This window comes from Jaculus jaculus, chromosome 2 (genome assembly GCF_020740685.1).
Source record: "Jaculus jaculus isolate mJacJac1 chromosome 2, mJacJac1.mat.Y.cur, whole genome shotgun sequence".
NCBI classification, from domain to species: domain Eukaryota; kingdom Metazoa; phylum Chordata; class Mammalia; order Rodentia; family Dipodidae; genus Jaculus; species Jaculus jaculus.
In genome coordinates this window covers 137,642,694-137,656,588 of record NC_059103.1, presented here as the reverse complement: position 1 = coordinate 137,656,588, position 13,895 = coordinate 137,642,694, and the positions used below count along the sequence as shown (strand labels likewise).

Sequence of the window (13,895 nt, the reverse complement as noted above, 5' to 3'; positions counted from 1 at the left end):
TAGGTGTTTACATTTTTTCCTGACGTCAAGGGCAGATTGGGACAGGAAATGGAGGCTGAGAACTATCATGTCCTCTTGGAAAGCAGGGTTGAGGCGGGTGTATTGACTGAGTGCCTCAGTTAGGTGTTCCATAAACTAAGCTGGATTTTCATTAGGTCGCTGGGTAAGCATCTGGAGTTTGTCAAAATTAACAAACTTGCCGGGCATGGTGGCACATGCAGTTAATCCCAGCACTCGGAAGGCACAGGTGGAATGATTACTGTGAGCTCGAGACCACCCTGACACTCCATAGTGAATTCCAGGTCAGGCTGGACTACAGTGAAACCCTACCTTGAAAAACCAAAAAAGAAAAAGAAAAAAAAAATGGCAAACTTATGGGATGTCTTTTGGAGGCCAGCCAGGAGGCAGACAAATGACCATCTTATCATCTGGGGAAGTTAATGGGAGCATGGCATTTTTAGTCAGGGTCCTCTCTGGGGACAATAAGCATCCCTACTGAGAAAGTGTTATCTGGTAAGTGAGTCTCATTAGCATGGGCCGGGGTGGCCACCCAGACATGTTTTCATTCATCAGGAGTGAGAGTAGAGGAAAGAACTACAAAGAGATCATATGAGGTTAGGTCATAGGCCTTGGTGAGGTAGCAAAATTTTTTGGTATAGTGTGTTTGATCAGTGGAGAAAGACCTTAGATGTTTTTCAATCTAGGATAAATCAGACAGGGAAAAAGGAACATGAACATGAACAATTCCTTCAGTGCTTGAGACTTCACATAATGGGAACATTCCATCCCTGTGAGAATAAGTATGTTGGGCATGAGGGGAAAGAGGAGTAGAGGAGATGGGAGATGGTGGGGGGCATGGAGGAAGAATAGGAAACAGATGTCAGATGAAGCTGTTGGGCCAGGTCATCTATGGTGTCTGGGTCAAAATCAGAGGGTGAGGACAAGTATGGGGGAAGCGTTGAATTAGCACTCATTTCTGAGACTTTGGCTTGAAGAACTTGGTGAGAATAACAGGTAGAGCAGAGAGAGAGAGACAGAGAGAGAGAGAGAGAGAGACAGAGAGAGAGAGCTGTGCATGCAGAGTGAAAAGTATCTGAATATAGGGCATTTCAGACCACCTGCCTATACATTGGAAGAAGTGTTCTAAATCAGTGAGAATTTGGAAGTCAAAAGTACCATTTTCAGGCTATTTGGACCCACTATCCAGCTCATATTGTGGCAGAGTTGCAGAGAAAGATCAGACAACAAGGTTTAATGTTGTCCAGGAGTCATAGAGGCTTTAAGTTCTTAAGGAGACAGAGAAAGAGCAAAGCAAGGATGGGAGAAAAAAAAAAAAAACAGGGCTTAAGCTGGGTTTACACAGAATACCAATATGACCCCCTAGCCTGTTAGGGTGAACAGAGCCTGCACCTCCTACATGGGCAGAGGCCATACAGGTTGCAACTGTCAGCTGTTTAGCCTTTTGCTGGGCAAAGTGGGCAACTGTGCTTCTGAAGGAGTAAGTGGCTGGCAGTGAAAGATGAGAGCTCAGGAGGGAAAGGAGGGAGGGGGAGAGTGTCCTGGGATGGTGCAGCTAAACCAAAAGGCGCTCCTTAGGGTACGGTAGACAAGAGAGTGAGAGACCCAAGGTGTCGAGAGAGCATCTTTCTCAAGACCTGGGGTTGGGACCCCAAATCAAGCAAGGGGTGTAGCCTGGGATGTCAGCACAGATTCCACAAGGAGGGATTAAACCCAAGAGCAGGCCAACCCGAGAAGTAGACTTACCAAGAAGGAGGGAGGAGATGAAGACGGGAAGAAGAGTGAGGCTGAATTGTGGATGGTGTGAAAGAATGTATCAGGTAGAGATGGTCTGAAGCCTTCAGAGGGTCAGTGGAAGCTTGGTGGTCTGGTCAGGGGAAAGGAGGTCTGGCTGCCCAAGAGGACACCTGGAACCCTCCTATCTGAGTCACGGCACCAGATGTAAAGTTGGGTGTGACCAAGATCACACAAACCATTCTGAGACAAAGATGAAAGCTGTCATTGAGGAAAAGCACAAGCTACCATGGCTGACTCACAAGAGAGTAGTATAGCCAACCTGAATTTTCAGGTAGTGGGCTTTATAGGATTTTCCACTTGGGGGAAGGTGAGGAAGGAAAAAGAACTCATTTGTTGAGTAGGAAAGTTCCTTTAGGAGAGATCATTACATTAACCATTTAAAATAGCTAGGGTATGATGCCAAAACAGTGATCATGCAACTTATAAGATAAAAGGGTAGGAAACCATGACCTGGGGCATTGTTAGGCAAGGAGGGGAAAATGATGAGGTAGTTTCTTGAGGAATGTGGATAATCCACTTCCTTATGACTGTCATCATTCTCCTGGTGACTCCATCTTGGGAGCCCATCCCAAAATAACAGAAGGCTGGGAATTCCACAGGCATGAGTATGTATGCACACATACATGCACGCATGCACGTGCACATACACAACTGCACTCTCACACAAAAATGTAGTCAAATAAAGGCCACACACAAAGACTTTTTTAAAACCCACCTCCTTGTCCAAGTCATTTAAAATGATACAACTCTTTGTTATAGCATTTTTGTTCAGGGGGGTAAATGTTACATTAAATGCCACATTTAATGCAGCCTTGAATGAGATTAAAAACAAAGATAGAAATGCAATCCAAGAGGAGAATCTCTTTGATGATAAGGGCAAATTGTTACGGGATCTCCTATCAGCTGAATTGTGTCACCTTCATTCTCTCAAATTCATACACTGAAGCTTTTTTTTTTTCAAGGTAGAGTTTCACTCTTATTTGCTGAAGCTTTAACCCCCTAATGTGACGGCATAAGGAAAAATCTCCCACTTTGTGAATATGATTAGTGGAGGGCTATGTGAGGACACAACTAGAAGTAACCTGCAAGTAAGGAGGGCTACCCTCACCAGAATTCCAACAAGATGGATGGACCCTTGATCTGGGACTACCCAGCTTCCAGATGTGTGAGAAATTAATTACTGTGGTTAAAGCTATCCAGTCTATGGCATTTTGTTATGGCAGCCTACACAAGTTAAAATAGAAAAATTCATTCATTCATTTACTCATTTGTTAACTATAATCTTTTTAGGGGATGAGAGAGATAAGGCAATCACCATAACAAAGTTAAGCTTTTGAAAAGTTTATAGTCTAAAAGAGCAAATTGTTGTGTGAGAAGTGGTGATAAGTAAGAGAGAAATGAGGCAGGATATGAACGGAAACTGATGTGCTACTTTGTTTAAAATGGTAAAGGACAGCATCCTGTCAGATGACACTGCATCAGAGATCTGAAGGAAGTGAGCCATGAGTTATCTGGATCAGGAATCTAATGAGAGGGAACCAGTACACGATTTGGAAGCAGAGGATGCTTGGCAAGTTCAAAGAATAGCAAAGCAGGCCATATGGCACTGAGCAAAGCCGGCAGAGTAGTAGCAGGTGAATGACTAGGAAACTGCATGGGAAGAGCCTTGGAGGTCTGGGTTAGGGCTCTGGCTCTTATTCTGGGTAGAATAGGGAACCATTGGAGTGTGTCACATTCAGGATTATCCTAATTTTACTTCCATTTCAGAAGCAGCATTTTTCCTGTTGGGTAAATGGGGGGTGTGGGGAGAAGGGCAGAAGCAGGAAGACTTGATTGAAGGCAGATGGATGCTTTAGATACTTTCAGTCTAGTTTGGCTTGGCTTTTGAAACAGTTAATGGCTGCATCAATGTAAGAGTCTAGCAATGATTTTGTTCTACTACTGGGTTATTTACAGGCTAAGGAAAAATTCTATTGCATTTTTGTTTGTACATAGATTTTATTTGTACTTTGATTTCCTGTGTGTGTGACAACCTTAGGGTGTTCTCTCCACTTTCTTCCTTTTTGAAGTAGGGTCTCTCTTGTTTTTGCCACTGTATGTACACCTGTCTAGCCAGCCTGCTTCCTGGCTCCATCTCCCATCAATGTAGGAACTTTGGGATCACAGACACATGTGCCACATTGTATCTGGCTTTATACGGGTGCTGGGGGGTCAAACTTAGGCTGTAGGCTTGCAAGCAAATGCCTTTAACTGCTTAGTCTTCCCCTCCCTGCTTTTTTTTTTTGGACAGGTTCTCATGTATCTCAGGCTGACCACAACTTACTATGTAGCCACAGATAGCATTGAACATCTGACTTCATCTTCCAAGTGCTGGTATTACAGGCATGTGTCCTCATGCCAAGTCTATGTAGTGCTGGGGATCAAATCCAGGGCTCCATGCATGCTAGGATACAAACTCAGCTATATCCTAAATTCTAGGATTTTCCTTTTGACCTTGGTTCTAGGGTCTTTCTAAGATTCCCTCAGTTCTTCAAGAGACCTGCTTGGTACCCTGAAGATGCATCAATTTGCCTAATAGCCTTGGGCTACTGGAACTATCTCCATCCAACTGCATCCTACCTGTTTGAGCTACACTTATGACACTTGCAAACAAATATTGTACCCATAAATACCCTGGACAGTCTCTTTATTTAAAGTCAGCATTTGATGTGGTAGGTCTGAGAGGATGGACACAGTAGCCTGCATTTCTAATGAGTGTCTTACGTGACTGATCCTAGGACAATACTTTTGAGTGGGAAGATACTAAAGTATTTGAAAGCTCCAGTAAATTTAGGCATTCTTTTTTATTTTTATTTTATTTTTGGTTTTTCAAGGTAGAGTCTCACTCTAGCCCAGGCTGACCTGGAATTTACTATTTACTCTCAGGATGGCCTTGAACTCATGGCAATCCTCTGCCTCCCAAGTGCTGGGATTAAAGGCGTGCGCTACCACACCTGGCCCTATGCATTCTTTTTGTAAAGAATAAAAAAAAAAAAAAACAGAAAAATGTGTTCAGTGAGAAATTTATTCTTCTATCCAGTTTAGTGCATGAAAATGTTGGGCCTCAAGAAAGAAAGTGAGATACTGATTCTTCTTTACCCAGGTAGTTAATTTTAATATAGATATCATTCATTGAAACAGTCTCAGAGAGAATAAAAGAAAAAAAGAAAAAAAAAGAAAGTCTTTTTACTTATTTATTTTTTTCTGAGACAATTACTTGCTCTGTAGCCCAGGCTAGCCTGTTATTCATTTATGTACAACCTTGAACTCATTGCAATCCTCTTGCTTCTCCAGTACTGGGGGAGTCATTTTTCAGGTTATTTTTGTAATAGGGAATCATTTGCAGGTCTTAATATGTAAAATATATAAAACAGTACTATATCTCAACTTTTACCCCAAACTATCTAATTCCCCAGTTCTTCATCACTCTTCCAAAGGTAGACTTAAATCTTCTAAGTAAATACATTCATATGTGTGTATGTATATGTAGAAATATGTATAAATTCTCTTTTAACATTAATGGTAGCAACTTGGGTATGCTATTTTGAAGTTAGCTTTTCATACCTAGTATAAGAGACCATTCAATATCAGGACATTACAAGTGATTTCACACCAGCTGAGCTTGCTGATGATGAGGCTCTTTCTACTTAGATGTCTGGTTCATATAAATAGGCCTGAAACACATGTGTAAGCCCCTCCTTCTTCCTGTCTTCACTCCTTGCCTTTATTCTTCCTTCCCCTTCTTCCTTTCTTCCAATACTCAGAGGTGTTCTTCCTGGACTTTCCTCTACATGAGGAAGATTTTTCTGGTCTCCTAGGAAGGGGGAGAATGTCTTTTGACTAGGGTGCTTTACTGTATTGCTTTCCCTCTTCTCTTATCTCCATCTAAAATAAATCTGGAATTTGCAGCAACTGGAGTCACTGGCATGCCTATTCTTTCTCTCTCTCTCTCTCTCTCTCCCTGCCTGTTTCTCTCTCACTCTCAAATAAAAGAAAAATAAAATATTAAAAGAAGAAAAGCAAGCAAATATTGAGTAAGAAACTTTAGCATAGTAGTAGATAATAGAGAACTTTCAAACAAAATTCACAAATTTTGAGTCTGATTAGAACAGAATTTTCCAAGAATTTTTTTTTAAATTTTTTTTTGTTACTTTTATTTACTTGAGAGCGACAGACAGAGTGAGAAAGAGGCAGATAGAGAGAGAGAGAGAGAGAGAGAGAGAGAATGGGCAGGCCAGGGCTTCAGCCCTGCAAATGAACTCCAGATGTGTGGGCCCCCTTGTGCATCTGGCTAACATGAGTCCTGGGGAATTGAGCCTCGAACCGTGGTCCTTTGGCTTCACAGGCAAGCGCTTAACTGCTAAGCCATCTCTCCAGCCCAATTTTCCAAGAATTTTAAACCATCTGATGCTATGTTGTATAGACTAATCAAACTGAAAGCACAAGCTCCTAAAATTCTTCTGGAACTTTGTTTGTTTGTTTGTTTTTCAAGGTAGGTTCTCACTCTAGCCCAGGCTGACCTGGAATTCATTATGTAATCTCAGGGTGGCTGCAAACTTATGGTGATCCATGTACCTCTGTGTCTCGAGTGCTGGTATTAAAGGCATGCACCGCCACGCCTGGCTACTCCTGAAATTTTTGGAGAATCAAACCTGGGTCCTTTGGCTTTGCAGGCAAGCCCCTTAACCACTAAGCCATTTCTTCAGCCCCTGCTTGCTTTTCTTATCCCTTTTCTTATGTAAAAAAAAATATTTCATTTTTATTTATTTATTTGAGAGGAAGAGAGAGAGAGAGGATGGGCACATCAGGGCCTCCAGCCACTGTAACCAAACTCCAGATGCATGTACCCCCTTGTGCATCTGGCTACGTGGATACTGGAGAGTAGAACCAGGATCCTTTGGCTTCGTAGACAAACACCTTAACCACTAAGCCATCTCTCCAGCCCCTCTTATCCCTTTTCAAATCTTACCAGGTCCACCCTCCATCTGTCTTGTCCAACATATTAATAATTTTTCTAAAGGGTAATGAACAGGGCCTCAAAGTCTAAATATATACTTTATTCACTCATTTTCTTAATAAGCAGGATGGGAACATGCACACTGATAAAAGGGGAATATCGAATTAGTCTTCATGCTTCTTTGCATAAAAAGCCAGAAAACAGACTTTGTTTACATTGAAGATGGCCTATTTTATAGATGGTCATGCCATTATTGTTATCTCAGCAAAACTAATCAATGTTAATCAGTGTTTCTCATATTTTGCTAAGTTTAACACCTGGTTTTTAAAATTTAGTCTAATTATATAACTAACACTGATAAATTATTTTGAACCAAAGACACCTATCAAACACATACTATTGTAGGTATTTAGTTAGATATAAAGTATGAGGTAGATATACTGTAAGAAGACAGAGAAGAGAAGGAATGGTGTTGCAGAAATAGGAGAAAGAGAGAATTTTTAGGAGTGAGCAGAATTTCCAAGAGGCATTGAAAGTTAGGAACTCTTTGGAGAAAACAAAGAAAGATAACAGCAGAAATTCTGGATTGCTAAAAGGTGAAAATAAAAGCACATAGGTGTAGATGAACTTGGTCATTGAATGGATGTATGGTGTCCAGATAAAACACAAGAAGGATAAGTTTGAAGGAACAAATGAGCTGGGATGTTTATATTTTCAGGGCAGGAACAAATGCAAAGGGAATAGTCTCAGTGAACAATGGGCTGGATTGTTACAAAAGCAGTATCGTCAGTTGTTTGTGCTTTATTTGTAGGATGGGCTCTGGACCCAGATTTTTCAAACTGTAATATTAGTTGTAAGACTTGGGCAAGTTATATAAATTTAGTCAAATTAAGTCTTGGCTATTAAAATCTACAAACCAGAGTTGTTAAGAAAATCTTTGGTTTGTTGTGACTGGCTTATAATAAGATTTATATAAATGTTAACTATTATTATCATTACTATTAAATTAGTGGGGAGAGGGGTGGAGAGATTTCTTAGTGGTTAAGGTGCTTGCCTGCAAAGCCTAACGACCCAAGTTCAATTCATCAGTACCCACATAAAGCCAGATACACAAAGTGGCTCATTGTCTGGAGTTTGTTTGCAGCAACTAGAGCCCCTGGCATGCGTATTCTCAATATCTATTTCTCTTCTCTATCTCTCTCTGTTTGCACACAAATAAATAAATTATATATATGTGTGTGTGTATATATATATATATATATATATATATATATATATATATATATATATATTGGGTTTTAGAGGTAGGGTCTCACTGTAGCTCAGGCTGACCTGGAATTCACTCTGTATTCTCAGGGTGGCCTCGAACTCATGGCAATGCTCCTACCTCTACCTTCCAAGTGCTGGGATTAAAGGTGTATGCCACCACACCCAGCTTTATAAATATATTTTTTAAAGAAATTTATTGCCAGGAGTGGTGGCACACACCTTTAATCCCAGCACTTGGGAGGCAGAGGTAGAGGTAGGGGGATTGCCAAGAGTTCGAGGCCACCCTGAGAATACAGAGTGAATTCCAGGTCAGCTTGGGCTAGAGTAAGACCCTACCTCCAAAAACAAACAAACAAAAATTATTTAACAGGGCATGGTGGCACACATCTTTAATCCTTGCTCACAGGAGGCAGTGATAGGAGGATTGCCATGAGTTTGAGGCCACCCTGAGAATTCCAGGTCAGCCTGGGCTAGAGTGAAACCCTCCCTCAGAAAAAGAAATTAGTTGGAAAGGGTGGCAGAATGTCACGCTAAGTAAGACATGCCATGTTGGTATATTATTTTGAGTCAACGGCAACTAGGAATCATAGAAGCTCTCAGCACTCCCTTTGTTTCTCTAAAGTCAGGACACAATTTTGCAAGGATGCCCTCCTCTAGAAGTTGTTAACTGCTGGGACAACTTAAGACTCTTACAGGCTTACAGACCCCACTAGAGGAATCTATATAATAAACTTTACAAACTAACCTTTATCTTCGACTGTTTTCCCACAGGTTTACTTTCTCGAATTAGCTGCAGAAACTCATGGCTCTTTTCTTTTTACCTTGTCACTACTCTAAAAATTTATTTCTCTTTAGGATGCTACATAAGCCAAAGTTCCAACCACCCCTTCAAGTTAGTCATCAGTGATTATTCCCAGGTGCATATGCAGCGAACATCCTGATAAACTTTTGTTTGCTCTCTCTTGTGAATCTGCCTTTTGTTCTTTGGTTAATCAACTTTGCAGGGCCCTGGCCAGTGAATCTAGGTTGAGTAAAAGGAAAAATAATTTTTTTCCTCTTCTACATTAAATCAAGGGTCAGCTTATGGAATGTTTTGAAGCCTCGTAGAATTGAGGGATCATGTGAAAGACTACCACTGGTGGCACTGTTGTTTCTTTTAGTCAAGTGAACATGTTGCTATTTTTGATGTTAAGTAATACTGACCTTTAACATCAGTTAACTATGCTCATTGTTAATTAAAACTTTATTCTGATTTTATTTATCATCTTATCTTTAATATATATCTGTATTTTAAAAAGTAGCACTAAAGCACACCAACAAAGACACTAAAAGCCAGAGCAAAGTCTCTGATTACTTAACGTTATTTGACTCTTTGGAGCCAAAGTGGAAAAATTATCAGAGAAAAAAGCCAAAGCAGACAGCATATAATGAAGTTATAGATGGAAGGAAAAATAATGAGGGGTTATTTGGTGATAAGAAGGTGAGATTGCAGATTTAAAATGGGTTTAGGAAAGCAATTATGCCTCGGAAAAACCCAGTTTGACATTTCAGTAATTCAAAACAGAGTTTGAATTGTTTTGAAAACTGCAAGAAATCAGACGCAAATGAATACTAAGACTTTTTTTAAATAATAGAAGAAACCCAAGCAACACTAGCCCTTGCAATAAGAAGGAAGACATACAGAAGGCAATTCCTATGACTATACTAATAATTTTATGTAAAATAGCCCAAGCAAAAATATTAAAGATATTATCTTTCCTTTCATCATCAAAGAGCATAAGCGTTACTCTAGAATCTTATCTATTTTTGTTTCAGGTCAGCGTTAACATCTTGCATTCCAAGTGGGTGGGAGAGCTCACTTCCTAAGATAATTTCCAACCCACTCCCACCTTCTGGGTGAAGTTCTAGACCAAACAAGACAGGAGGATGAATAACCCTCCGAGAAAAATTTATGCTAAAAGAATTAAATTATATCTCAGAGGATTTTTTTTTCTAAAATCAAATATCACACACATCAGTCTTAAATCTGCCCCATTCCAGTGTAGCTTCTCTCTAGAAATGGTATTTCATCCCACTCACTGGCCCTCATTAGAAACCTGTAGTTATTTGTGACCATTATCTTTCTTCCATGCAAGTTTACTAAATCCTGCCTATTATGCCACCAAACTACATCTCATATGTGTTCATTTTGTTCTGCCTCTACTGCTCATCACTAGCCTATTGAACCTTTATTAGAAGTTAGAAAATGGTGCCCCACCTGGACCTCAGCCCCACCTAACCCTTGGCCACTATAGGAATTATGGCCTGTACCAGAGGCACGTGAGGCTGAGGTCCAGGTGGGGCTAACTTTTTCTACAGACTGGATGTATGCAAGCTCAAAGGCAAGGATTTCTGTATTGCCTATTAATAATCCTCAAGTATTCTTTTTAGGATAAAGTGAGCTGCTAAACATAACTGAAGAGTTTGTTTTGCTCATGTAAAGTCTGAAAACCGCTATTTAGAATGGTCGGTTCTTCTGTTCAATGAGTAATTCATAGACTCAGATTCCTGATTTGCCATCTTAAGGGAAAAGTGAATGGACAATAACTTCTGGAAGATTTTTTTGTTTTGTTTCTTCGTGTGTGTGTGTGTGTGTGTGTGTGTGTGTGTGTGTGTAAATGTGGGTGCATGTGTGTCGTGGAGGCCAAAAGACCTTATCTTTTGATAGCCTCTTGTTGAACTCTGGGACTCACCAATTCAGCTAGACCAACTAGCTAGCAAGTCTTGAGAATTACTTATCTGTGCCTCCCCAGTGTTGGGCTTACAGGCGTTTGTAGCTATACCTGCCATTTTACATGCATGCTGGGAATCTGAACTCAGGTCCTCATACTTCCTTCTGCTAGCACTTTACACACTGAACTGCCTCCCCAGACCCCATTTGTTCTTTTCGTGGGCTAAGCCTAATGGCTACGTCTAACTGCAGGGGAGGCTGGTGAATGTTAATGCATCTGTGTACTGAGGCTGAACAATAAATGGATTTGGTCAGCTTTTATTTTCAACAGCACCTGGCACAGAAATATTAGAAAGGGAACTTGTGCTTCCAAAGTATAATCTATTAAAATTTACATAGAAATCAATATTATGTGTGATATGGGAGTCTAATGAATCTCTAAATCCCAAGAATCTAATGATATGGTTTAAAATGAAGCTAATGAACTTAGAGATTTCTCAGGACATTCAAGGCTTTAAGATTAAAGTACTTTAATTCTAAGCCACTTCCAAGTTTTCCATTTTTATTTCCTTTGGCTTCTAACATATCCTAAATCTTGTCACTTCATAGCTTGACATGCCCGGATTTGGATGGTCATTTTAGGGTAATTCTACAATTAAAGAAATCTAATGGAATTAGAAAAACAAAAAACAGTAAAAGGCATATCCCCTAGGAACTCTGTCTTGGTAGTGACACAGTAGTTTGAAACTCGGAGGCGATGTGCTCCTAGATCACCGTGTAAATTGTTTGCATCTATTTTGTAGTATTCTTCATAATTCTCCCCCCCCATACACTGCAGAAACCGGAATTCTTCTTTGGCATGAAAGTAGGCAAATGGGCACGTATGGTAGGTAACCTGTTTGTATTTAGCGCTTTTTCACTCCGAAACTGTTTTTCACTTCTTGAGCCGGATCTCAGCATTTTTTAAGAGCGTGAACGAAGGGCTCTGTAAAGAACCTCAGTTGGCATTCACCTTAACTTCACAGTCAGTCTGAAAGGACCTGAAAACCTACAGCTGACTTACCCTACAGAGGGATGAAAAAGTGAAACATCCCCGAATCCCTCTCAATCGTTTTAAGCTCATGCCCCCTCCCCGAGGTGACAGGAGGGCTCGGTCAAGGAGAGCAATTCCCTACCCCTGGGCACGGACGGAGGGAGCGGTGCGGGTGCTCTCCCCACACGGCCGGCGGCTTTGCTCCTACCGACAGGCTCTCCAGAAAGTTGGAGAAGCAGGTGCACGGTAGCCGGGAGTCCTGGGCACCAGGTGGGCACAGGGGCGCCGGGGGTTTCCGGGACCGCTTCCCGAGCTGCCAAACCGAAGCCCGGAGCACCAGGCAAGGCGCCGCAGGACGCCCGCCACGCCCCACGCCGCCCTGCAGGCGAACGCGGGAGGCGGCGAGACTCCACCGGGCCTCCGTAGCGCTGCGGCTCGGGTGTGTGTGTGTGGGGGGGGTGCCGCTCCTTCCGCGCCGCCCTCCGCCCCTTGCCTCCCCGCGCCGCGGCAGCTCTAGGGCGGGCAGGCAGACAGGCAGGCTGGCAGCCCGGCAGCCGCCGCCGCTACCGCCGCTTCCTCTCTGCAGCCGCCCGGCCGCTGCGTGACGCGTCGTTTCCTCTCAACATGGCGGCCGGGGCAGGTCGGCGGTGATGGAGGCTGGTCCGCTGCCGCGGCGGGTGCTAATCCCCACAGAAGCCAGGGCAGCCTCGCTCTCGCCGGGCTTCCCGTGAGGTTCCGCCGCGGTCTAGGCCCTTGGCCCCGGGAAGACGGCTACCGGGGCCCGACGGACGCTTGAGTGAGCTGTGCGGTCGGGCAGCCACCCTGTCCTCCCCGACACGCGGAGGCCCGAGCGGCGCGGCCCTCGAGGGGCGGCGGGGGCTTTCGACGCCCCTGGCCGGCGCCGCGCTCCCCACCGCCCGCCCTCCTCTCCCTGATCCCGCCGCTGCCCGCTCTCCTTTCTCTCTTCCTCCCGGTCCTCCTCGTCCCCTCCTGCCGCCGGGAGCCGCGGCTCGGACGGACCGCCGCCGCCGCCTCCTGCGTCCATGTATGAGGGCAAGAAGACGAAGAACATGTTCTTGACCCGGGCTCTGGAGAAGATTCTGGCCGACAAGGAAGTGAAGAAGGCGCATCACTCCCAGCTGCGCAAAGCTTGCGAGGTGGCCCTAGGTGAGCTGCGGAGGGAGGCCGGGGTGCCGGGCGTCGGCCCGCCGGGTCAGGGAGGGAGGAGAGAGGGAGGTCGTCCTAGGCCGGCGCCCCGAGCCCCCTCGCCCGAGCGCCCCGGCTGCCGGGCTGCGCTTGACAGCACAGCAACTCGGCCGGATGGCTGGAGGAGGAGGAGGAGGAAGGGCAAGCCAGCCTGGGCTCGGGGAGCGCGACCCAGGGTTTCGGGGTCGAGGAGGAGCTCCGTGGGTTCGAGCGAGGAGGGAATTTGTTTGGTGGACCGTGCGGCGCGGACGGGATTCCCAGCCTTTGTGATGAAGCCGAACTGGAGCTGTTGTTTATTAGTTTGAGAATTGAGGTGCTTCCCCCCCAAGCCCCCACCCCGATAGGTCAAGATTGGCTGTGGGAAGGGTTCCGTGTTGTAATTACGATAACTTTGCCGTTTGACGTGGTACTTTTGGGGAAGAAAGGCTGAAGTTGTTCCCTGCTGACAAGTCTCCGGGAAGAGGGGTTTGCCAGAGGTGCAGCCTGTTCTGACATCTCTCAGCCCCCTCGCCACGCGGGGGAAAAACCCGGAGTAATAATGTAGCTTGACTTGGCTGACCTGGAAGAACAAGACCAGAGGTTACGGGGTGGGGGTGGCAGTGCGAAGAGGAGGAATGAAAGAACCTTTAGATAAACTGGCTTTAGGTAACCTGGGAAGGGAACGTTTGAAACCGGGGACGTGGAAAAGACAATGACACCCACCAGCCACATGTCTGGACAGTGGCAGCTGCTCTGAAGCCTCAATTGTGATTTATAGTTCAGACGGAAGAGTCCTAGTGTAATGCAGCCGCAGCAGAGAAAATCCAAACAATACCTATAACCAGGATAGGCAGATAAGGAATCGTTAGAGGAGAAACACTGGCATT

General features: G+C 44.0%; 1 protein-coding gene across 2 annotated transcripts in view; it reads left to right on the top strand.

Moving 5' to 3' along the window:
- The first annotated feature begins 12,759 nt into the window (after window positions 1–12,759).
- Window positions 12,760–13,895, top strand: part of Arfgef1 (ADP ribosylation factor guanine nucleotide exchange factor 1) — a 142,841-nt gene continuing 141,705 nt past the window's right edge. Inside the window, exon 1 of one of the 2 annotated variants that reach the window (XM_004653303.2) lies at window positions 12,760–12,990. In XM_004653303.2, coding sequence (XP_004653360.1) covers window positions 12,867–12,990 — 124 coding nt within the window. In that variant the 5' untranslated portion in view covers window positions 12,760–12,866. The remainder of the gene's footprint in view (window positions 12,991–13,895) is intronic. The other variant, XM_045142827.1, reaches the window with a different exon arrangement.